The 26,747-nt window shown below is 44.1% G+C and overlaps 1 protein-coding gene across 8 annotated transcripts in view; it reads right to left on the reverse strand.

The window, feature by feature from the left end:
• STOX2 (storkhead box 2) overlaps positions 1–26,747 on the reverse strand; it is a 119,612-nt gene that overhangs the window by 21,524 nt on the left and 71,341 nt on the right. For 3 of the 8 annotated variants that reach the window (XM_002745183.7, XM_078366183.1, XM_078366182.1), the window contains exon 2: positions 1,956–2,108. In XM_002745183.7, coding sequence (XP_002745229.3) covers positions 1,956–2,108 — 153 coding nt within the window. Of the gene's footprint in view, positions 1–1,955; positions 2,109–14,876; positions 16,029–26,747 lie in introns of those variants that run through there. The other 5 variants (XM_035292558.3, XM_078366184.1, XM_035292559.3 and 2 more) reach the window with 3 other exon arrangements.

The following is a 26,747-nucleotide window of genomic DNA, read 5'->3' on the forward strand; positions in this document are numbered from 1 at the left end:
TCAGATAGTAAAAATAGTCAGAGACAATACAATGCTAGAAAACATAAAATAATTTGTATGTTGCAAAGGCGAGTTCATGTTAGAGATTTTTGAACCATATACATAACACCAAAATATATTAATTAGAATCTTGAAAGAGGAGGAATTATCGCAAGAAGAGGGAGAAAACATTTCTTTGGGGCAAAAGGCAAAGCAGGGAGACCGATATGGTAGACTAGATCTCTACTTAGCTTAATTAGTCCTCTCGATCTCTTCCCATGCGTGGGGTGCACTTCCCCACACCTGATTTTGAGTTTAGCAGGTTTGCTTTGGGCAATGCAATGTTAGTGGCGTGGGCACGACCATAGCTTGAAGAGCCTTTTACGCAGTGGGCTTGTGCTCTGGCGCCTCTGCCATCATGAGCGGAAGCGATCTCCATTCGCCCCCTTTTCTAAATAGTATGGGTTCAGATGGAGCAGAACCACCCTGCTGGGCCCTGCCTGGATCAGCTGACTCCTGGGGAACCCACAGAAGCATGAGTGAAATCAATGTGAAATCAACGTTGGTTGCTGTAGGCCTCTGATGTTCTGTAGTTGTTTGTTACCCGGCATTTTTGTAGCAAAAGCTAACTGATACAATTAACGGCTTCTATTTACTAAAATATCTGGCAAGTTGGATGAAAAAGATATCAAACGTTCCCTTTTAATATAATCTAGGAGCAGGCTGAGTCCACACCAAGCTGGCAAACTGGTAGCCTGATAATGTATTTCACTTGACTTGCATGTTGCTGGCACACACACACACACACACACACACACACACACAATTGCCAATATTTAAGGAAATGTAGCCTGATAATGTATTTCACTTGACTTGCATGTTGCTGACACACACACACACACACACACACACACAATTGCCAATATTTAAGGAAATGTAGCCTGATAATGTATTTCACTTGACTTGCATGTTGCTGACACACACACACACACACACACACACAATTGCCAATATTTAAGGAAATGTAGCCTGATAATGTATTTCACTTGACTTGCATGTTGCTGACACACACACACACACACACACACACACAATTGCCAATATTTAAGGAAATGTAGCCTGATAATGTATTTCACTTGACTTGCATGTTCACACACACACACACACACACACACACACACACAATTGCCAATATTTAAGGAAATGTAGCCTGATAATGTATTTCATTTGACTTGCATGTTGCTGGCACACAAATGTTATAATGTACACACATACACACACACACAAATTGTCAATATTTAAGGAAATGTAGAGATTTCCCATAAAACCAAATTTCCAGATTCTCTTGAAACATGAGATTGACAACTCTGGCAGGACCTCCATTTGGGGGCGGGGCGATAATGACACTGGCTCTCTTGAGAGAGGGTCCTGCCTTCTGCAGCTTGTCACCCTTCCTAACACCTTCCAGCACTGAAAGCGTCAAATGCCACTCACACAACAGCTGGGCTGTTGCCTCCTTTTTATAATATTTAAGAGAAAAGTAAATATTTTATTTTTTAAAATAAAATCTTAACTAATTTTTCAAATACGATTTTCTTGAAACTTGTCCAGCCATGACACACATTGTTTGACACGACCCTTTAAATTGTGCTGTTGAACCCTCACGTTCATGTATTTAAAGATTAGATTGCAAAGACTGATGGGAGTCTTGACCGTTTTTGCCAGATTCTTCATGGATTCTAAATTAATTTCTCCCTCTCAGTGCCAATTTAAAAAGTATGACAGCGGAAGCAGTTATTTTTGATGTCATACAGGAGCCTGAATTTTTAATTACAGAGGTAAGGAAAGTTTCTGGTCAGTTTTGGGGAATAATTTTTTCCTATTATCTTTAAACATGGGAAGAACAGTCCATGCGAGGCCCTAGGGCGACCAGAGCACACTGCCACCTGGAAAGTGCCACGTTCCCGCCTCGTTACCTGGGAAACACGTGGTCAGGTGCTCCATCAGTGCTTCTTGGGTGACAGGTTTCCTTGCCGAGTTCATTGCTGAGATGGCCAAGCAGAGGATTTCCCCGAGTGGAATAAACTGAGACTGACTGATGGGAGACATACTGATTGGTGATACATCACCTGCAGAGAGACAATTTTCAAGTGAGTGGTTATTTATTTAAAAGACCCGGTCATCTGTCAGACACACACCTTCACGTGTCCACACCCCTCCCACCTTCACGCGTCCACCCAGCCCTGCTCTGATGAACACAGTTAGCTCTGAACACAGAAGCTGCTTACCATTTCCACTCAGGTGGAAAGACTTCCATATGCAGTGGAAGCTCCTACTGCCTCAACAAATAAAACTAACATCTGAGATCTCATTGAAACAGTCCTAGAACGGAAAGTCTTGCAACAGGCTTTTATTTGTGATTTGATTAACTTGGAGCTGATTTATTTAATAACCGCCATTCACATCTCGACAAATTGCATTTGTGTAACTTGATTCATTCATTCAAACATGGAACGCCTTTATGCACCTGCTGGGGGGATGGGAGCTGCAGGCAGAGTGAGTGCGCGCCCCTCCCCAGATATCTCTGCCCTCAGTTTCTATTTAAGTGGAGGAGACAGAAAAGTAGATCAAAGTCCCAGTGTTGTGTGGCAGGCACACAAGAGAACAGAACAACACCTGGGAGCTGAGAGAAGAGGAAGGATAACATCACCTGGAGGTGAGGGTGGGACCCGGAAGCAGGAAGTTCCAAGGTTTCACCAAGGAGGTGTAATCTGAACACAGTGCTCAAGAGCAGGTGTGTCCCTGAGGGGCTGAGCCCTATAAACAGACGTTTTCTGGGGAGATAGGTAGGTAGGGACGACCACGAACAGAGTTGGGTGTGCAAGCTCTGCGTTCTACTAGGGATGGTGAGCCATGGAAGGTCAAAGACAGGTGTGAATTTCAGAAAGATGACTGTGGTGGCCATGGGGATGACGGCCTGGGAGGAGCGGGAGAAGGGAGATTACAATTCTCTCCGAGACTGTGGCCTCCTGCATACTAAAAGGGCCAACGGAGGCAGGAGAGGCTGAAGACCCAGCATCACATGGAGACAGACGGTGACTACAAGATGTCGGCCTACAATGCAAATATCCGTCTTCATTTCTCGTCTTGACGCCGCAGTGCAGTGATTCTCAAGTTATGGCGCCAGGATCCCTGGAATATTTCTGGGACGGAGGTGCCCCAGCAGAAGCAGAGGCTGGGAGAGTAGGAAAGTCAGCTCCTGACACCTGAGTGCCACCTGTTTCATACTTGGGGTCCTCCAAGATTTCGCTTGAAAAGATGTCCTACAGAAAGAGGCGGCAAACTGTCACCACAGTAGAACACAGAAGGGCTCACAGAAAGGTCTGTTAGGTTTCGAATCTGATTTCCCAAATGTATTACATAATCTCTCCTTTTTCTGTTTCCGAAGCCTGCTAGCAATAAGCTCCCATGGCTGATGGAAACCGAGACTCTGGCATTAAGCAACATCTCCCCAAGAAGGTGTCGGCTGCTCTGGGGTGGACCAGCCTCCTCACAGCCAGGCACCTAAAGCCGTGCCAGCCACAGTTCCTAGTTTGCAGAGGAGGGCAGAGTCCCTAAGGGAAAAACCTGCTGCTTTGATGGACTAGATGGGAAATGGTTTGGCAGCTGAAATCAGGCAGTGGGGCCTGGGAAGAAGGTCAGCATATGTGGGGATTGTCCAGCAGGTGCCTCCGACAAAGTGGCAGGACTCCAGCACCCAAGGCCCAGGCCTCACCCTGCTTCCCACACCCAGCTCAGTTCAATGCCCCCCTTTCCCTGGACCACATGGCGCTCCACTCAGCACTACTGTGGCTCACTCTCTGCAAGGTGGATATGAGAAGGGTAAGACATTATCCCAGTGGCCAGAGGGAGACAGCAGTACCTACATCCAGAAAAGAAAGAAGAGAAAACTCAGCAGAAGCCAGGAACTGATCTAACTTAGAACACAAATTTCCGGGGCCTGTGGGTCATAGGCATCATAAAGAGATGCCCTTGGAAAAATTCTCATAAAAGCTGTTTGTTTGAGACAGGGTCTGGCTCTATGGCTCAGGCTGGAGGGAAGTGGCACAATCATAGCTCACTGCAACCTTAATTAAACTCAAGAGATCCTCCTGCCTCAGCCTTCCAAGTAGCTAGGACCACAGTCTGGCCACCTCCTAAAGCATTTGGATGACAGGGCACCATGCCCAGCCCAAACCAAGTCTTATTCTAAAACCTAATGTGGGTCGGGCCAGGTGGCTCACATCTGTAATCCCAACACTTCTGGAGGCCAAGGAGGGCAGATTGTTTGAGCCCAGGAGTTTGAGACTAGCCTGGGCAACATGACAAGACACCGTCTCTACAAAAAATACAAAGCTTAGCCGGGCATGGTGGCATGCGCCTGTGGTCCCACATACTTGGGACGCTGATGTGGGAAGATCCCCTGAGCCCGGAAGGTTGAGGCTATAGTGAGCTGAGATTGTGCCACTGCACTTCAGCCTGGGGCAGGAGCCACAGAGCGAGACCCTGACTGTCAATCAGTAAATACATAAGAAACATGTAAATATTGGCTGAGTGCTGGCAGCAGAGGCGAGAGTTGGGAACTCCACCTGCCCGACTCTGCCCTCCTCACAGCAGGCCCTACAGCTCGGCCGTAGATAGTCTGAGACACTGTCCTGTGATTCCTTCTCTCACTCCACCACTGTATAGGACAGGGCCACTGAAGCCAGCTTTCTTACAGAGTTGTAAGGTCAACCATGTGGACCTGAAAGTCACCTGGGATGATTTTAAAAGTCGGATGAAAAGGAAGATGAAATCAGCTGGGAAAGAGGGAGAGGGTCAATGCAGATTCCAGCACCTCTGGGCCTGGATATCACTCGGGAGGTTAATGCAGTCAAACATGTTCCTATTATAACTAAGAGCATCTCCGAAGATGAAAGATACAAATATACTAAATATGATCCCCAAAATGCAGGCCACACTGTTTCTGGGTTTTGTAGAGGTGATAAGAGGAAACTCGATCACCGCTTCGGTTTAGGTCATGCTTGTCCTTGTGGATTGAGGTGAAACCATTTGTTTAGTTTCACTGCCATGTTCTCAGTTAATTTCTTTTCATTCATTGTGGCCGAATCCAAGAGGCAGCATGCTTTAAGTGCCTGAATGGCATTTGCTTTGGAAAAGCTCAGTTTCACCATAATAATGAATATGGGCAATAAGTTTTAACTCACAATGTAGAACAAAATGGAATTTGGATGTTCTAAATATCTCCACCTCTTCTCATTTTTGTATTACACTAAGATAAATGACTTTAAACTCCTTTCCCACCCCCAAGCCCATCAGCAAGCCTGTCTACACCCAAATGCTTCCTGGTTTGTTCCCTCAATTCCACCCCTAGAGCTCTCCTAAACTGCCATCATCTCTCACCTGGTCCATCATAATACCCTGATAATGCTCAGCCTTCCCTCCTGTCTCCGCCACTCCCCTCTCCACAGAGCAGCCAAGGTGCTCTTAGGAAAACAGAAAACACACCACTTCACTGCATAAAATCCTCCAGGGACTGCCTGCTGACCCTGGAAGAAAACCTGAGCTCCGCGGTAGGCCTACAGGAGCCCACGTGGTCTGAGCCTGCCCCCCAACGCTAGGACCAGTCCCTACCTCCATCCTTACTTTCCACTCACAACCTCCTCTGCTCTCTGAGCATGCCAGGCATTTCCTCCACTCAGGGTCTTTGTATGTTTTGTTCCCTTGGCCTGGGATGTTCCTTGGGTCGACCTCATCAGAGAGCCCTCACCTGCCATTCCAACATAGCCAAGTTTACTGTCTTCTCTCCCTGCACTGGCTTTGGTTCGCTGGTTTACTGTCTGTCTCACCCACTCGAAGGTAAGCTCCATGACAGAAGGCAATGTGAAGGCCACATTCCCAGCACCTAGAATGACGCGGTGCTTACCCAACAAATATTTGTAGAATGAATAAATACCGATTTTTAACATCATAATCCAAGGAATTTCTTAATAATCTTAAAGGACTGTAATTTTATTACTATTTTTGCTAAATAATTGCAAACAAACAAAAAGAGACCAAATAAGTTTAGCCATGCAATTTCTAAGACTCCCCCAATCAGCTGCATGAGGTACAGTCCTCCAAACACAGCAGTTACTATTGAAAAATAACTTTATAATACAAATATTATATAGCAATAAAAAATTAATACAAATGAGTACATTTTGTGAAAGAATAATTATATATTAAGTGAAGTTTAGAACATGCATTTAAGATCTGTATTAAAGGAATCACAGGTATCTCTCAACACAACATAAACATTATTCAGGTTTACCATAATCTTCTGTGGACCCTATACAAACCTGCGTAATAAGCCAACTACTCATCGTTAACATATGGTACTAGAAAATTCTTCCGGCTGGGCATGGTGGCTCATGCCTGTAATCCCAGCACTTTGGGAGGCTGAGGCAGGCGGATCACCTGAGGTCGGGAGTTCAAGAGCAGCCTGACCAACATGGAGAAATCCCATCTCTACTAAAAAATGCAAAATTAGCCAGGCGTGGTGGCGCATGCCTGCAATCCCAGCTACTCGAGAGGCTGAGGCAGGCGAATCATTTGAACCTGGGAAGCGGAGGTTGCAGTGAGCCGAGATCATGCCATTGCACTCCAGCCTGGCAACAAGAGTGAAACTTTGTCTCAAAAAAAAAAAAAAGAAAAGAAAATTCTTAGGCCGGGCGCGGTGGCTCAAGCCTGTAATCCCAGCACTTTGGGAGGCCGAGGTGGGTGGATCACGGGGTCAAGAGATCGAGACCATCCTGGTCAAAATGGTGAAACCCCATCACTACTAAAAATACAAAAAATTAGCTGGGCATGGTGGCGTGTGCCTGTAATCCCAGCTACTCAGGAGGCTGAGGCAGGAGAATTGCCTGAACCCAGGAAGCAGAGGTTGCGGTGAGCCGAGATCGCGCCATTGCACTCCAGCCTGGGTAACAAGAGCGAAACTCCATCTCAAAAAAAAAAAAAAAAAAAAGAAAGAAAGATAATTCTTCCAACTACTGGACCACATTTATTTCTTCAAAGAAGAAAAAAGAGAATGTAAGTACTGCTAAAATATTATTGGTCACAATAATCTACATAATCTACAGAGACTACCATATTTTGCATGAAGTATAAATTATAACTTACTTGTCTATAATTTATAGGACGGATGTTTCTATCATCAGAATTAGTTCAGAACACATTCATAACAACAAGTCATCTTTTTTTTTTTTTTTTTTGAGACGGAGTTTCGCTCTTGTTACCCAGGCTGGAGTGCAATGGCGCAATCTCGGCTCACCGCAACCTCCGCCTCCTGGATTCAGGCAATTCTCCTGCCTCAGCTTCCCGAGTAGCTGGGATTACAGGCACGCACCACTGTGCCCAGCTAATTTTTTGTATTTTTAGTAGAGACGGGGTTTCACCATGTTGACCAGGATGGTCCCGATCTGCTGACCTCGTGATCCACCCGCCTCGGCCTCCCAAAGTGCTGGGATTACAGGCTTGAGCCACCGCGCCCGGCCCAACAACAAGTCATCTTAAAGCTCATTGGTACTTTGTCAGCTAACAAATTCTTTCTAAACTGCTATAATTCTACCCTATTGTCCTGAACAAGAGGGAGTAGAGAGGTTTTAGTGGAGCTTTATTTTCTTACAAACATCCGTTTAGGTACAGTCCCCAGAGGACTGTTGTCGGCTAATTCAGATAAAACCAAACTCAGTGCTTGGGACAGAGGAAGCATTCCATAGATTTTTAAGTGAACTTAAAATGTGAAAAGACATGAAAATATTACAACTGTAAGTAAACTTCTGCTTTCAGAGCATTTAACATTTAAAATGCATGAGTGAAAATGTGAACACTGCTTTCCTGTGAGGTCACTGTCAGCTAATTGGCATGAAGAGAGGAGCCAGGTAGATGATGAGGGTGTGGAAGATGGGCCCCTCCAAGAGGGGCAGAACAGCCCAGGCAGCGTCGGGGGCAGCCGGAGCCCAGGGAGCCCCGGGAGCTGAGCCTGGAGAGCTGAGCAGGTCCAGTCTCTCCTGGGGCAGGCTGGTGGTGAGATGCAGAGAACAGAAGGGGCCAGATCCTGGTTGACAAGATTATTCTTGATGCTGATGGGGCACTGCCCATGTTTTCATACAGACAAATCACACGATATGCTTGTGTGAGAAAATCACTCTTGTGCAACTTTGGAGAAAGAACTGGTGACTACTAAAATTGCCCGCACAGCAGACAGCAGGCAGAGGTGGTGCAGACGCCAACCTGCTCTCCTATTGCCTACAGCTAGTCACTCCTACCTTAGGAAATGGCTTTATCAACTGCATCCATTTTCACTATTTAAATCTGTCCATCTATGTTTCCCTTTCACTTCTTGGTCAGTTACTTTAGTTGGCGTTATTTCAAAAAAAAAAAAGCTCTTTTTCACAGAATTCATCCTTTCAAGAAATATCTGACTGCCTATTATATGTCAAATACCTTTAAGCACTCAAGTTCCAAAACTGTTCTTATCTCGGTTCTATTTGTGCAGGAAAAAACAAAACATGACTATAATAAAGCCCTGTCCTTTGTAAATGCCATTTTCACTTTTGCAGTCATTAATTCAGGTTCTCGGAACTCCTCAGCCTGTCCACATGCAGGAGGACAGCACAACTCCAGGGATGTGACTTTCACGACAGCGTACACTCGCTCCTTCCTGGATGATATCCGTAGCTTTCCAAAAGATTCCTACTACAGAAGCCAACAGAAAACGATTTCATTTCATCTTATAGCACCCAACCTCGTACACCTGTGTAAGAAAAGGAAAGCCAGAATTTTCCCAGGCGCACTTCATCACAACACACAGCCTTGAAAGTGCCAGCCTCCATTCTCTATTTTAGCTTTCTTTAAATCATGTTTTTCAACACCAGCATTCCATGTGAATGATGCTGTTTTCCTTTTAAGATACAATGTTTCATTGCAAATGTTAATGTACTCTATTCTCTGGGTTGAACGGTTATCTTTGACATTAATGAAGTTCTTGTACCAAAACAACCCACTCACAAACGCGGTTCTGAAACTGTACTAGTTTATAATTGGGAAATTCCCAATATAAAAAAGCATTCAAGAGATATTTTCATAAGTACCCAGTCTCTTAAAACAAGATACAATTATCCGCTCTGCGCCTGTTTCCTCATCTGTAAAATGAGAGTTTGGATGAAATGATTTCAAAGATTCCTTCAGGCTCCTAAATCCTATGATCCTATATCAATGCAGCAGAATTTTGGCATAAAAGTATCATATAGTATGGGTGTCTAGCTGTATTTCCATCATGCTGAGGAAACTATTTTAACGCTCATCTGATCTGAAAAAGATAGGCTTTAATTTTCAAAGAAATGGCTCCAAATACTGGCTACTAATATTTTTTTCCTTACGACAAAGGCTTCATCATTTTCTCTTTCTAAATTCAAAGTCTTGCTCAGCTTCGTTCCTAGGGACGAATGTGTGCCCCTTTTGCTCTCTGCACTGCCGAAATTAACACTCAAGTTAAAATAAGGGATGCCAATAAAATTACCACAAGGAGTAGATACCGCCACAACTCTATTGCTCTCAACAAACTCTTCAGAGAACAAAAATTACAACAAAATTCCGCTGATTGATTTGCCAAGTTGAGCTTAGGAAAATCACCCACTTTCTGAGGTTACAGTTAAGCGAACAGCTTCTCAGATGCAGAGCCTCAGACAAATCTTGTGTTTTACAATTTAATTCAGTTTATTAACCCCAATTTTATGTATTAATGCTGTTTGGTTCTCTTTTTTTTTGAGACGGAGTCTCGCTCTGTCACCCAGGCTGGAGTGCAATGGCGGATCTTGGCTCACTACAACCTTTGCTTCCTGGGTTCAGCAATTCCCTGCCTCAGCCTGCCGAGTAGGTGGGATACAGGTGACTGCCACCACGCCAGGCTAATTTTTGTATTTTTAGTAGAGATGGGGTTTCAGCATCTTGGCCAGGCTGGTCTTGAACTCCTGACCTCGTGATCTACCCACTTCGGCCTCCCAAAGTCCTGGGGTTACAAGCGTGTGCCACTGCACCTGGCCTGTTTGGTTCTTTTGACAGAAGGTCTACTAAGGTATTTTTTTAAAAACTGCTCTAAAAAAAACCCACATACTTCTTTCCCGTGCACTCTCTTGAAGACCACAACACCCGGACAGCGGGGGGCCAGAGTACACGGCTCCTGTTACCTCACATGCTCCTGCATTTTAAGCAGCTTTCCTTTGAAACCAGACGACTATTCTTGACTTTCAAATGTTTGTATTTGAAATTCAGAAGAAAACTGGCATTGAAAAGTCACTTGTACTAGTTTACTGTAGGTTTGTTTGAAATGCCACTGATTTCAGAAGTTGAAGGCTGAGCCGGATTGCCATAATCAACTGAAGGAAACAGCATAAAAAAGGAATTGTAGCCTATTTAGAGATTTATAACAACTTTTCTAATGCTTTACCCTCAATACCTAATGGGTCCCTTAGGTAAAGCATTAGAAAAGCAGGTCCAATTCCTAACCTATTACTTGAGTAGATTGTTTTAATCAAAAGATAACATAAACAGAAGACACCGGCGAATCATACTGAAATACTGGTGTCCGTTAGCTATCACTTACTAAGAAACTTCTTAGGAGAGTAAACAAGAGTAGCCATGGTGGCTAAGGGCACCAAAAAAAAAAAAAAAAAAAAAAGAAAAGAAAATGCGTTAACATCCCCCACATCACCTGAGCTTTTGTGCCGATCAGTCTGTCTAATGCCACTAGGTGAAGTGACAGATTACTTGGCTCATTGGTCTACAGAAGAAACTCACGATCTTCCCACTCCGCAACCTTTCATTAGTCATATTAGCTATTGCTCTTGCTACTGAGATTTGACTGCAGGTAAAAGGCTGTCACAGAATAGGCAGAGACAGGCAAGGCAGAAAGAGTAGGGCACGAGTTGAGGGGGGCCATCCATGGGCAGGGGTGGGCAAGAGCACCCTGGCCAAGAGCCACCTTCTGTATGGCCACAGGTGATCCCTGACATCTCTGATAGGAGCATCTAACACTTTTGTTGGACCGTTTAGCTATTTGCAATAGATGCGTAGAAGAAAAGGGAGGATGAAAATATGAGCCATGGGACCAATCGGAGGCTTCCGTAATTAAGGCCTTTGCTAAAACTCCCCACTATAAATCATCAACTACTTCCAGGGTGGTATGTGATAGGCATGTAGGATAAAACCTAGCTGGATGCTGTTTACATGGCAGATCCTCAAAGGCCTGTGGAATACAAAGGTCCTACATACACAGACAGGAGGAGGCAAGGCCCTGCTACCTTGTAAGACTTCCAACACCACTTGTTCTCCAGTCCCTCAACCAGAATGAAGTTAAAGCCATTTACCAACAAGGATAAAATCACGGTGAAATTCCAGTCCTAGATGGCAATTAATAGGACCTCCCAGATGTCCGGCAATTCCGTGAACCCGAGCACCTAAGTAAATGGCGTCACCTAGGACAGAATGTAAATTCTCATTTTAAGCCACCCTGTTCTTCTCTTCCGTGTTCATTCTGCAGCAGAACCTGGCCTCACACCAGACACATTAGATGCTCCAATTTCCACCCATGATATTCCCCAACCACAGTTGAATACATCCGTCTAACAACTCCAGGGTCACACACTCGCTTTCCCTCTTTCTACGTTAGAATCAGCAGAGCTTTTTTTCAGCGTCTGTATTCTCTGCTTCATCAGTTTAGGGATTACAACTATAGTGGGGATGATTTCTGTAAAATCCAATTGTAATAGGACAAGAAGGCCTAATTAAATAAACTACAAATATGGACAGGTTGGCAGCTCGCAAATTACAACAAAATTCTACTGATTGACGGCTAGCGGCTCCCCCAAAACCAAACGCCCTCCCACCCCTTCCAACTGCCATAGACCATAGAGGTCATTATGAAAGCACGATGTAAGAATTCAGAGGCAGGAAAGACAGGATGGAGGATCAGACCAGATACGCAGAGAAAAATTCCAACCTGCTGTACAGTTAAGTCATTTCTGCTCTTCAGTTCAGCCCGACAAGGCGATGGTAAAGCCCCGGGCTTTGCAGTGAAAACCTTTCGGTTCACCACCTAGTTCTGCTCCTCATCGGTTGTGTGATTTGGGGCAAATTATTTGATTTTTTGAGTTTCAATTTCTTCTTTTGTAAAGTATGCATAATGACGTTTACCTCATAGACTCACTGAGGGGATTAAATCAGATAATGGATGTTGAGTGCTTACCGTGACCCTGAGACCTAATTCATCTTTAATAAACAGTACTTAGTACTAAAAATATCTTCCCCAAGCCCATCTAGATTTATCTAATTTACCTGTTGACAGTGTTTGAATTTCTACCAATAGAAAATGTGTTTGGTCCTAAAAATAAACCTTTCTAAAAAACTAAAATATCCTTAGGAAGGCTAAGAGTGCTGAGGTCTTTCTTACGCTAGTATAAATTAGTTTAATCGGATTGCTTTAATCAGAGATACAGAATATACAGCATTAGGGACACATCAGCAGGCTGGGAGAGCAAACACGCATTACACTAGGGACTTTGGGGATAGAAAGGCACCAGGAGATGAGAAACAGCATGGACAGAGAACTGCAAAGACATCAAGGGACTTTGACCTACTTCAGAATTCAGGTTGGGCCAATGCTTTACCTAAGGAAGGGAAAGGAAACTTAGCACTTAAATAAGTACTCTTAGTGCTAAAAATCAGTAACACTAGGAGTTAAATAATTTCTGATATGACCTGAATTATTAGTAGCCATTCTGGCTCTCTCTTCTAAGGAAAATGTCCTGCAGGAGTAAAAAAAAGTGACTTTCACATAAACTTCCCGAATTCAGCCTACTCCTTATAACTTAAGGATGGCTTGTCCAGTAAACTCAAGTAAACCATAACCAGTGTCCACATTGAAGGGTCTCATGTGCTCATTTGGCCGAACGGTAACAGTCCTTTACAAGCAGGGTAAGGCAGCTTTCCTGGCTGTGACACTGTCTCAAGGTAAGAACCATCGCAACTTCTAGAGTGGCGAGCATGGCTCCTGAGGTCCATCTTAACCTAAATCTACCCTGTGAAGATTCTTTTTTTTTTTTTTTCAATTTTGAGACAGAGTCTCACTCTGTTGTCTAGGCTGGAGTGCAATGTGAAGATCTCAGCCCACTGCAACCTCCGCCTCCCAGGTTCAAGCAATCCTCCTCTCTCAGCCTCCCGAGTAGCTGTGACTACAGGCACGTGCCACCACACCCAGCTAATTTTTTGTATTTTTAGCAGAGATTGAGTTTCATTGTGTTAGACAAGGTGGTCTCGATCTCCTGACCTTGTGTTCTGTCTGCCTCGGCCTCCCAAAGTGCTGAGATTACAGGTGTGAGCCAACGCGCCTGGCTGAAGATTCTTAAAGCTAATTTTAAGATCATTCTAACTCTCTATGCCAAAAAAAAAAAAATCCTGCTTTTTAAACTACCCCTGTTCCTATTCAACTATTTATCAAAAGGTTTCCATGTTAGGGAACTGCTAGGAGATGTAGATAGCAGAAAAAAGCATTAATCTTGATCCCTGCCTTCAATGAGCTTACAATTTAGGTGGGAATACAAAATATACGTGTGTGAAAATATAAACCATTATGAAATATACACATTGCTGTTCAAAACACCCTTAGAAGAGCTATAGCAGGAAAACACATGAATGACTAGAAAAGGAATTCAATAATGGGAGCTTCAAGGATTTCAAAGTGACCTTCTGTTGGGGTGATAAGGGAGAACTTTCCAGGTGAGAGAGATTTTGAATAGGTCTTTAAGGATGGGTAGAATTGATGGGTGTGAGGACCTATAGAACTGAATTTGCAACATACTATGCTGTGTTTTCTCTGACCAAACATCCTTTAAACCTGACTCAACATCCTCAACTTTGTAAACTGCTATGCAGAAGGAAGAGACGTCTGCCAATGAAGAAAGGAACCATGTTTTCTTTTCTTCCGTGAAAGGGGGAGCTATGGGACGGATGTGACCGCGAAGAGAAAGAAGATGTGCAAGGCGCCTTTAAAAATGTTCTAATGATTCTTACCAGTTACATATGGGATTTCACCTCGGAAATACCTTTAACAGTACTGAACCCATCCATGAGATGAGGCGGTAAAACCACGCTTTCAGATGTGCCAAGCTCCACTTTGGAAATGAAGCATGTAATGTACTTTAGAGGACCAAAATTTACCATTTTGCTGTCATGTTTTGTAAAAAGCTTTTGTGTAAGAAGCCCATGGATGTTGTAAGAAAACAGCTCTGTCATCATCTGAATCCTAACGCAGACTATGATGAAATATGCTTACTTCCTTAGTGGTTCATAACGATCTCAATATGATGTTAGTCTTGGAAACAGTCCCTGGGCACATAAATCAGCCTGTCTTGGATTTTAGTGCATTGCATGTAGGTTAACAGGCCAAACAGTACACAAAATTTCAGGCACTGTGTATTAATTGGTAAGAAAAAAATTCCTCCCTCGGAGTAGCAAGAGAGACAGATAAACAGCTGAAGGAAATCTGGGGTGGTCTAATTATTTCCTACTGGCAAATCCTCCTGCTGTGGACTTCTCAGTCCCCTGAGAGCTCTAGGCTGTCCCGTGCTGGTGAGGTCATGTGTGGTGGGCAGTCCCCAGTGGGAAGACCTGGACTGCCTAAGATTGGGGCCACTGGAGGAGCCCGACGACAAGATCACTCTTCAGAGGACAGTGCACCCTATTCAGAGGTGGTGCTGGCATTTCACCATATTCCTTTGCACACAACAACTCTTGAAATAAAAGCAGGGGAAACCTACCTGACCCTTTCTGGACTGGCTCCATCCCCCAGGTAGCTTTGACGCTAAAGCATGGTGCATGCTAGGGGGTTGCATCCAAGCACAAGAAGGAGCCAGTAACAGAAACGGACGTCCTAGAATCTGGAATAAGAAGAAAGAGTAAACTTTCAAGCCATAGTATCCTCAATGAGCATTTCAGATTGGCTACCGAGGGCCGGTGGAGCACAACAAGAATCTGGTACTTTACCTTTGTAGACCTACTTTTTAAAAATGAGTCTCAGAACTCTCAGCTCTTCTTACAATTCAGGGCTTGAGATACTGGCACAAGTTCAGTTCAAAAGCTGGCAAAAGGCACCTTAAAAAGGCTTTGTGAATGTACTTGGCTGGTAACGTTTTGAGAAGGAAAAGAAAAAAGGAATCCTTTTTACCATTCTTTTATCCTATTTGCATGGAACAGCTGGAATCCTGTTCCTGCCTGTCCCATACATCACAGCCACTTGCTGAGCCAACATCCCACTGCAGTGCCTCGGATTCTGCAGTATCACTCTTCTGCTTGTTCTCTGCAAAGTGAAGTCATAGGGACGGATCAGCCAACCTGACTTCTCACTACCCTGCCCAGAATCCTTTGTGAACTGAAATGAGTCATCGCTCCAAGAAAAGCTACAGCCTCTGTTTGTCTGTGCAGGCTCCTTTGTCTGTGCAGTGCGGAGACGCGAGGTCGGAATGTACCCCAGGCGCGGGGTGGCGAGGGGCACGTTCTCCTCTCCGAGGGCCCCAGGCCCCCTCCCATGCACTAGCACCAACTCATATTTTTAAATCATGAAAACAGTAAAAAGGGCACATACCTCCAGATGCTTGAAGAGAGAACACACACATTGAAATTGATCTGGCGTCACATACTCACCAGTCCGTACTGAGAGACCTGACACATGCTCCTATTTTTTTAAGGCTGGCTTTGCATGGTGACGAAGGACGCATCTCCCCCCTGTGTGTAACAGGCGGTTCCACTGCACGCCGTAGCAAAGTTTAGCTGCAGTGAGCTATTTGTCATAAATTCCAGTTGCCGTGCAAGTCTCTGCAAGCCTGGGGCTCGTCATTCCCGACACGCAGCCGTCAGGCTCGCGGCCCGGGCCGCGGCGGAGCTCGCCCAGCGCCAGCCAGTGCGGCTTCTGCGCCGCGGGGAGGGCGGCGTTGGGAATGAGGTCACTATGTCAGGAACTCGCTCTCGGCGGGAGCCTCTCCTGCGCTTAAGGCGCAACTCCAATCGCACCGAGAAGTAGGATTCACGGGATTTTTTAGCTGGCTGTTTTCTCTGCTTTTCCTTAAAAATGTCTACGGCTAAGATCAGCGAGGTGAACATGAATCACGTATCTGCGTAAAAATGCCCTTTTCATTGCACTGTGGGTGCCACGCTCATTGTAAACCCCAGGCTGAAGCACTCATGCGTACACCTGTGGACATGCATTTACACACACACACACACACCACACACACACACAGGAATTATGCCAGCAGAGAAAACATTTAGTCTTTATTCAAAGTGCAAGAAACAACACGTAAACATCTCAGGAGGAAAACGGGGGCGGGAGTTAAGAGGACAGAATGGAAGGAGTAGCAGCAGCCACATAAAAAACAGAGTAAAATGGAGTCAGAGAGGAAAAGAAAACGAATCCCAGGGCAGTGGCACTAACACTGCCGAACTCTCCCAAACGGAGTAACACCAAAGCAGGCACCCCTCACTGCCTCCACTCAGGATCCAGATTACCGAAAAATCACCCCATTCTCAGAAACTCACAGGGTGGCAGATGGCTGTGCAGCCATTTCTCCCACAGCCTCATGAATCCAGCAGCTCAGCTCCGAGGGGCACAAAATGTGGGGTGCCACCAAAGATGAGAAATGCACTGAAGCTCTTTGTAAGGGCCCCCAAAACTCAGATTTACACGTGGGTCTCCAGGCTAAAATCCTGGAGGCTTCTTATCCTCTCCTGACTACCGGGATCCTTGTCCACCAAAACCTCCTCTCAAGGAGCTCAGGCCCTCTGGCAAAGGCCCCCCCTTCGAGTTGAGTCCAAATTGGCGTCTCTTGTCACCCCTGCACAGTGACACCCACTCTGTCCTCAGGAGACTACAAAATGTATAACCCTTTTCTGCCCCATCACCCATCCAATAGCCGCAAACGCTAACCAGGTCCCCATGTCCCAGATCAGCTCTTCTCTTGTTGCCTAGAGTCTGGGACACAGCAGGTATGCAGACTATATATTCATCTACTGATCCATTGAGATGCTTGCTTTGAATGTTATTAAATAAAACCTCTTCCATGACCTCAACCACCTGATGCTCTGCCCTCCTGGGGTCCCCACTTTGCTCTGGTGTGGTGTATCCATTTCCCTCTGAGGATGTGACATCCTCCCGCTGAGTCCTCCCCATGCCACTAGCTCCTCCCTGTCCTGGACTATTTGTCACCCTGTGACCCCCTTGAGAACGTGTTCCACACCAACTGCTACTGGCGCACTATTCAACAGTCTCATCAATTTCACCTCGTAGGCTCGATCAGAAGCATCCAAGGACCAAACAGGCCCATATATAGATGAAAACATACATGTTTGTATATTAGAAATTATGACTACATTTTTATTTATACATTCTCCTCCCTTTTCTTCAAGTATTTGGGATTTTTTTCTTCCTCCAAATATTTAACCATTCTTTAACCAAATATGGTCTTGATTTTCCCCTCTAGTGCATGAGTTTCTCTCCTCTTTGGTAAGACTTTCACTTCTCATCTATGCCAGAGACTGGGCCTAGGGCCCAGCACCAGGCCTCCAGCCAAAGCCACTCACCCATTCATCAGCACTTTTTTTTTTTTTTTTTGAGACGGAGTTTCGCTCTTGTTACCCAGGCTGGAGTGCAATGGCACGATCTGGGCTCACCGCAACCTCCGCCTCCTGGGTTCAAGCAAGTCTCCTGCCTCAGCCTCCTGAGTAGCTGGGATTACAGGCACGCGCCACCATGCCCAGCTAATTTTTTGTATTTTTATTAGAGATGGGGTTTCACCATGTTGACCAGGATGGTCTCGATCTCTCGACCTCATGATCCCACCCGCCTTGGCCTCCCAAAGTGCTGGGATTATAGGTGTGAGCCACCGCGCCCCGGCCCATTAGCCCTCTTTAAGTGTAGCGTGTTGTCAGTTATAAATCCACCTGAAACTGTGTAACCCAGCCCATTCCTGTCAGGCACGGTCTGATCACTGTCAGGTCAGACCTCAGAAGCATCTGCAGCTTAAGAATGCAAGCATATAACCATATCACAAATGTATTACAAATTAACATCTAAATAGAGCTATCTGTAGCCCCGGCAATGTAAGAGCCTCTGGGAAGCCCTAGGTCATTGCACCACCTCCTGACAGTTAAAGACAAATTTCTTCTGTGTTCTATGAAAGGTTAAATGTGTGGAGAAAGAAAAAAAAAACCCAAATACTTGAAGAAAAGGGATGATAATGTACAAATAAAAATGTAGTCATAATTTTTAATGTCCAAGAATGTATGTTTTCATCTATCTATGGGCCTATGATGTCCGCATTTAGAAACTAATGTAATCCTCGCAAGGACTGTGTAAGTTAAGTACTGGTATGATCCCCACTTAAAGAGGGGAACTGTCTTCCTGAAGCTCATAGCGCTGGTAAACAGCAGAGGCAGGATTTGAACCCAAGGCAGCTGGCTCTCGAATCTGTTCTTTTGGCCACTGAAAGTCAATTTTACCTTTTACACTATTTTTTGTTTGTTTTGAGATGAAGTCTCGCTCTGTCACCCAGGCTGGAGTGCAGTGGCAGGATCTCAGCTCACTGCAACCTCCACCTCCCAGGTTCAAGCAATTCTCCTGCCTCAGCCTCCTGAGTAGCTGGGGAGTACAGGTGCATGCCACCATGCCCAGCTAATTTTTGTGTATTTTTAGTAGAGGCGGGGTTTCACCATGTTGGCCAGGCTGGTCTCAAACTCCTGACCTTGTGATCCCACCGCCTTGATTTTCCAAAGTGTTGGAATTACAGGCGTGAGCCACTGCACCTGGCCACCTTTTACACTTTTACGTATGCTGTTCTAGACTTTCTATATCATCCGAAAAAACCATTGTTGTTGAAAGTCTGTTGCTTCAACAACACATGCTACCTCTTGACTATTAGAATAAAAAAGCCTCTCTAAACAAAAAAAGAGTTTACATTTACCTATATCTCAATTTTTAAATTTAAATTGAAGCAGTCTCCTTACTTAGCACATGGACCAATGAGGTCAAGTTCACAGGTGGGGTCTCTGGGAGAAGTTGCCTCTGCTGGAGGCTGACGACTGCCCGCAGCAGACTTTTATTGAAAATCATGGATTAGAGTATACATGGTCAGGCAAAACCCCTACAAGCTCATGTTGCTGCCCTACTGAGAGCACTATGGGTTTCATGATGGACACCACTGGCCTCCACTGAGAAAGACAAGAAAGGACGCTGATGCTTTAGGTCCTGGTGTCTGATGGTGAGATGAGCTCGGGAATCACACGCAGCTGTCATTAGGAGTCCTCCTCCTTTCCCTGTGCCTCTTTCTCCTTGGAATAACAGCTTCGGTGTTACAGTAAAGATTTCCAAACATCACACAGAGGACTGCAGAGGTGATTTGCTCAGTTGATGAGGTGTGGGCAGAGGCTGTGCTTGGCACTTGCCCGCGTCCTTGGCAGCAGATTAAATAGTAGCGCCACATAGTGACACAGGCAGGATCTTAAGAAACGCTTGATGACTAATGGTCTCGCATCCTCTTAGAGATGCTCCATTTGAAAGAGCAGAGAGCAATAAACACCCTTAAATCAATTAAAAATATGGACCGGGTACCTAACCGCAAAGTCCTGAGGTCAGTTTGGGAATTTAAACATCTTTAAGGTCATGTGCATATGGAGGACATGAACCTCGGTGCACACTCTCACGGACAAATGACATGGTGTCTGCCCTCAAGAAGCGTAAATTGTAATTGATGAGATAAGACACCCACATATAAAAGTGCAAAAATACAAGGCAGTATATTTCAAAGGAGAGGAGCAGGTAACCAGTGTCCAAAAGAATTGGTAGAAAAGAACCAACCAGGGTCGAAACAGTCAGCAATGGCTTCCAGGGAAAGGCAAACTTGTTCTAGAATCTGGAGAGGTGAAAGAAAAGAGAAAGCACAACCTGTTTGTCATAACGTAAGCTCCACAACCAGGGCTGTTTTTTGCATGTTTTATATTTACAGATATATTCCTGAAAGTGCCTAGCCCACGAAAGACCCTAAATACATGCTGAAGGAAGGAGAGGACTGACCTGCAGAGAGGAAGCATGGACCAGCGTGTGGGGGCGTTGATGGGAGGGAGGTGGGGATCATAAGCCAGGCCTGCCTGGGGCTGAGGGTTCATTACTGCAAAGTAGAGGAAGAGGAGGCAAGAAGGGCAGCCCAAGTTCAGATTCAGAACATGGTGTATGGTGGCTTGTGCCTTTAATCCCAGCACTTTGGGAGGCAAGAAGACCACTTGAGGTCAGGAGTTCAAGGCTGCGGTGAGCTCTGATTGCACCACAGCACTTTAGCCTGAAAAAGTAAGCAAGATCCTGTTTCTAAAAATTAATTAATTAAAATAAAAATTAAAGAACAGTCTTTAATGGATAGAAAAATGGCCCATTTTACATTTGTAATGAATTTCACTTGGCATTTGCTATACAGCCCTTAGTAAGTCTCCTCCCAAAGAAGCATGACACTTCTGGTCTCCAAAAACATTTGTAAGTTCATGGCAGCTCCCAGGAGGGAAGGAATGCTGACAATATGGTCAGACGTGGCTTCCCTCAGGGACTCCTTGGCCTCCTATCACAACTCAGAAGTCTGCAGTGTCAAGATTCTCTCCCTTTTCAAGACTGTCCGAACCGGGGAGAAAACAATCCTGGTCTGTGACAAAATACCACTAAACCTACTTTTGAGTCTAAAAACACTGATAAAATATAGCATGTGAGATCCTACCTTGTGGCTGAGGTCAGAGTACCAATGAATGAGTAAGGCTCCTAAACGCATTGTTCAACATGAGCACCTGTGTCATTCAAGGCAAAGAGGGAAAGAAGACCAGGAAACAGTGAAAGATGGTTACTTCTGATATGGGAAAAACGCCATCAAAGAAGCATGGCAGGAACTGAGAAGTGCTTCAGGAAGGAGGAGGCACCGAGGCGGCCCTGCGGGATGGGCACGTAAAGGGGTGGGAAGAGGGAAGGTGAGCGTGGCTTTCCAGGTGGCAAGGCAGTACGAACAGACACGATGTGGTCAGTCTAAGATGTTTTGGAAAATGGCCGTGGGAGATTCAGCACGGCTGGGTTGGAGGGATCCATGAAGGAGATTGGTAGCAATAAGGCCAAAGAGTCAGTCAGGCTGGGGTACGATTTTGAAGAACATGAAATACACAGAGAAGGGCATTAAAGGTTTCTACAGGGGAGCTGTTCCCCATGCTGGGTGTTTCGGTTGTGAGGCAACAGGGTATAGGATGCATCCAGAGAGGAAGAGAATTACTGAGGCAAGGGAAAAAGCCTCGTGTGAAAGAGTGAACGAGACGTAGAGAGTGCTTAGCCAGGAACAGAGAGAAGCAAAGGGCGGTGAGATACCTTTCCTGTTTCACAAAAGTATGATCTGACATTTCCACATGAAATACTGGAATGCTACCAGAAATGCGTTTCTAGGAGCTTCACAATGCACCTAGCACCACCGCTCTGGAATCCGTGCTGCGGCGGTAGCCTGACATTTGGAGGAGTGCCCAGGGTAGAATATTAGCTCAAACTGAGATATAAAGCGGAGAGGAGAAATTCTCTCAACAAAATCCCCCACTCACCAGTAACAGATCAGACTTTCTTAGTTGCATAAAACCAGTAAAAAAGACAAATTAAAAATTACGAAAATATACAATGTTGCCCTTCTCCATTACAATTTTATTATATAGCATTTGGATTTACGAACTATTTATTTCCAACCTACTGGGTTAAAACACACCTGAGTATGCCTCAAACGTTTCTATCTAGCATCTAGGATTTAAACCACAGAGGATAATGATGGAAGCCCACAGAAGCCCACAGTATGCAGAGGAAAAACAATTAGATTCTACTGCGAGGACGCCCTGAAATTCACACACTCTATGCATTCTACTCTGTAATAGAATCCCGATGGTCCTAATAACAAAAGCTCAAAACTTTGTTTACCATGAACAACATTCAATATTCCTTTCCAAAATTTACAAGTAAACTGACCTGTTAGGGAGACCATTCACATTTATCTTGAGGTTGTATAAACCCGCCAGCGTACGGCCCCAATCCCTTGGGATGCACATGCCCCCAATTTGAGAAACAACAACTACATCTAAAAATACACCCTAAATATGGTATTTCCCAATTAGCTTTCAAAACTCTCATCGGTATTTCTGTTGCTTTAGACATACACCGCTATTGAGTCCCAGGGCTCTTTCAGCTGGAATTAGTTATAAGGTCAAAGAGCTGAGAAACTGAGTTACTCTGTCACTGGCTTATTTAATTATAACCAAGTTATCCTCTCTGTAGGTTGCATTCCTTCTCTGCAAGATGGAATCGGGGGGAAAAATATGAAGGTTGCAAAGGCTGCCATATTTTTACAAAGAAGACATAGCAATAGAATCAACCTCTGATCTCAAGGTGCTTCCAATTAACTGAGGAATGAAAAGTAAACACAGATGAAAAGAAGGCATCACAATACTTCTAAAAACAACCATGAATAAGAGGGAAAAAAGTACTCCAAACTAAGTCCAGACGGGGTGTAAAGTAAAGAAATACTGGCCAAGCATTCTCATCACAAAGCTGAACTCGGCATGACCAGGCTGAATTTGTACTTCTCACAGTCCCCATTTGAACCGGCTGGAAGGGGCGAGCCACTCCGGAACACCCAGTCCAGGGAGATCTGCAGGGACCTTCCAAGTGCTGCTTTCCTGACATTCCGCATCCTTGTCTTCTTAGCACATGGATTAGACGAACTCAGGGCAGAAAAAGTTTATACCACAGTGTGGCAGGAAACTTCCTGAGGAACTAATATTTAATTTCATTTACTTTAAATCAACTAAAAATTAGGAACTAACAGTTAGTAATTCCTAATAAAATTTAAAATAATAGTAAAATATTACTTCAAGTGCTCAATACATGTAGCTAGTATTTACGATACTGGACAGCGCAGATACAGAGTATTTTCATCATCTCAGAAACTTATACTGAACAGTACTGATCTGGTTCATCAATAAGCAATCACAAGAACATCACTGATATGGTCGGGATCTGTGTCCCTGCACAAATCTCATGTCAAATTGTAATTACTTCCCAGTGTTGGAGGTGGGGCCTGGTGGGGGTGACTGGATCACAGGGGCAGAGTTCTCATGAATGAGTTAGCACCACCCCCTTGGTGCTGTCCTCATGACAGTGTGTGAGTGAGTTAGCACCACCCCCTTGGTGCTGTCCTCCTAACAGTGTGTGAGTGAGTTAGCACCACCCCCTTGGTGCTGTCCTCATGACTGTGTGAATGAGTTATGATGGGATCCACCTGTTTAACAGTGTGTAGCACCTACTCCACCCAACCTTTTTCTTTCTCCTTCTCTGGACATGCGACATGCTGGCTCCCCATTTACCTTCTGCCATGACTGTAAGTTGTCTGAGGCCTTACCAGAAACAGAGCCTGCCAAGCTTCCTCTACAACATGCAGAGTCATGAGCCAATTAAAACTCTTTCCTTTATAAATTACCCAGTCTCAGGTATTTCTTTATAGCAAAGAGAGAATAGAATAATAAAATCGGGTACCATTCACTTTTGCCAAGAAAACTCATGTTCTTAATTTTTAAAATTAGCATATATAAAATTGAGGCCTCTTTTGATGTACAAATTCTGTCAAATTTTAACACATACGTAGATTTGCCTCCTTGCCATCACTCAGGATAGAATCGGATATAGAATTGCTCCACCATCCCAAAGAACTCCTTCATGTTGTGCCTTACACACTTCTAATCCCTGGAAACCAATTTTTCCTTATCATTTCCTTACCATTTCTAGAATGTCATATAAATGGAATCATATAGCATGTAACCTTTGAGACTGGCTTCTTTCACTAGGTGCAATGTTAAAATTTATCCACGCTGTCGCATGTACTAGGAATGGCATTGCTAGGTCATATGTTAAGGATGTATTTAACTTCATCAGAAACTACTGAAGTAGGATTGCTTTGGCGATCCAGGCTCTTGTTTAGTTCCTGGAGGAATCACATTACATGCCTTCAAATTATACTACAAGGCTATGGTAACCAAAATAGCATGGCACTAGTACGAAAATAGACACATAAATCAATGAAACAGAATGGAGAACCCAGAAATAAAGCCACATACCTACAACTAACTAATTATGGACAAATTAGACAAAAATACACAGTGGGGAAAGGATACCCTATTCAATCAACGGTGCTAAAAAATATTGGAGAGCCATATGTAGAAAAATGGAACTGGACCCCTATCTCTCTCCATATACAAAAATCAAATCAAGATAGATTAAAGATTTAAATATAAGACCTGAAACTATTAAAATTCTAGAAGAAACTCCTGGAAAACCCTCCGGACATTGGTCAAAGCAAAGAATTTATGACTAAGTCCTCAAAAGGAAATGCAACAAAAACAAAAACAGACAAATGGGACTAAACTAAAAAGCGCAGCAAAAGGAATCATCAACAGGGTAGACAGACACCCTACACAATGGGAGAAGATATCTGCAAACTATGCATACAACAGGGCTAACAGCCAGAGTCTACAACAAGAAAGAAACAAGTAACCCCACTAAAAAGTGGACAAAAGACATGAACAGACATTTTTCAAAAAAAAAAAAAAAAAACAGGCAGGAGGCCAACAAACATGAAAAAAACCACTGATCACCAGATGTAAGGATGTGGAGAAAAGGAAACACTTATACACTGTTAGTGGAATGTACATTAGTACAACTTCTATGGAAAACGGTACGGAGATTTCTCGAAGAATTAAACATAGAACCACCTTTGATCCAGCAACCCCACTACTGGGTGTCTGCTAAAAGGAAAAGAAATCATGTTACCAAAGAGACACCTGCACTTCTATGTTTACTGCAGCACTACTCACAAGAGCAAAGATGTGGAATCAACCTAAGTGTTCATTAACAGATAAGTGGACTAAAAATGTGATAGACACACACACACACAGGCGCACACACACAAAATGGAATACTACTCAGCCATAGAAAAGAATTAAATCTTTTGAGCAACATGGATGAAAATGGAGGCCATTATCGTAAGTGAAATTACTTGGAAAGTCAAAAACTGTACAGTTATAAGTGGGAGCTAAACAACAGGTGCTTACGAACATGCAGAGTGGAATAACAGACATGAAAGACTCCGAAAGGTTGCGGGGAGGGGAGTGAGGGCTGAAATACTACCTATTTCTCTGCCTATTGGGTACAGTGTACAGTTTGGGTGATGGTTACACGGAAGGCCCAGACTTCACCATTACATAATATATCCATTTAATACGACTGCGCTTATGTTCCCTAAACCTATAAAAATTAAAATAAATTTTAATAAACTACTGAACTATTTTCCAGGCTGGCTATACAACCTTACATCTAACCCACAATGCCATTCTAAGAGCTTTTTCTGTAAATTTCTTGGGATTTTCTATATGGCTAATCAAGTTGTTTGCAAATAGGCAGTTTTCTTACAACTTGTAAGCCTTTTATTTCTTCTCCTTGCCTTATTCTGATGGACAGAAATTCCAGTATCATGTTAAAAGTGAACATACTTGCCCTGTTTCCAGTCTTGAAGGGTGTTAGGGTTTTCACCATCAAGTATGATGTTTGCTACAGGTTTCTTTTTCTTCAACTTTTATTTTAGATACGGGGGTATGTGTGCAAGTTTGTTACAGGGGTGTATTGCGTGACCCTGTCATCCAGGTAGTGAGTACAGTACCCCATAGATAGTTTTCAATCCATGGCCTCCTCCTTCCCTCCCCGTCCTGTAGTCTGCCGTGTCTATCGTTATCATACCTGTAGATTTTTGTAGATGTTCTTGATCAGGTCAAGGAAGTTGCCTTTTAGTCCTATTTCGATTGTTCAGAGCTTTTATCACGAATGTATGCTGAATTTTGTCAACCGCTTTTTCTGAATCGTTTAATATTATCATGTGACGTTTTCTTCTTTGGTACGTTAATATGGTAGATTACACTGACTGATTTTCTTTTCTTTCTGAGAGAGAGTCTTACTTTGTCACCAGGCTGGAGTACAGTGGCATGATCTTGACTCACTGCAACCTCCACCTCCCCGGTTCATGTGAGTCTCCTGCCTCAGCCTCTTGAGTAGCTGGGATTTCGGGTGCACGCCACCATGCCCAGCTAATTTTTGTATTTTTAGTAGAGACAGTTTCACCATGTTGGCCAGAATGGTCCCAATCTCTTGACCTCATGGTCTGCCATCCTCAGCCTCCCAAAGTGCTGGGATTACAAGGGTGAGCCACTGCACCCAGCCCTACACTGACTGATTCTCAAACGCTGAATCAGCCTAACCTTCCAACACTAACTTCACCGGGTCAGCACTTGTTACTCTTGCTGTATACTGCCTAATCCAATTTACTAATATTTCGTGAAGGATTTTTACGTCTAGGTTCCTAAGAGACACTGGTCTGTAGTTTTCTTTTACTGCACTCTCTTTGTCTGGTTTGGTAATCAGAATAATGCTGGCTTTACAACATGAGTTGGGAAGTGTTGCCTCCTCTTTTATTTTTTGAAAGAGATCTTATAGAATTGGTGTCATTTTTCCATAAATGTTTGGTAGAGAATTCTACCAGTAAAAC

This window comes from Callithrix jacchus, chromosome 3 (assembly GCF_049354715.1).
Source record: "Callithrix jacchus isolate 240 chromosome 3, calJac240_pri, whole genome shotgun sequence".
In the NCBI taxonomy this organism is placed as follows: Eukaryota; Metazoa; Chordata; class Mammalia; order Primates; family Cebidae; genus Callithrix; species Callithrix jacchus.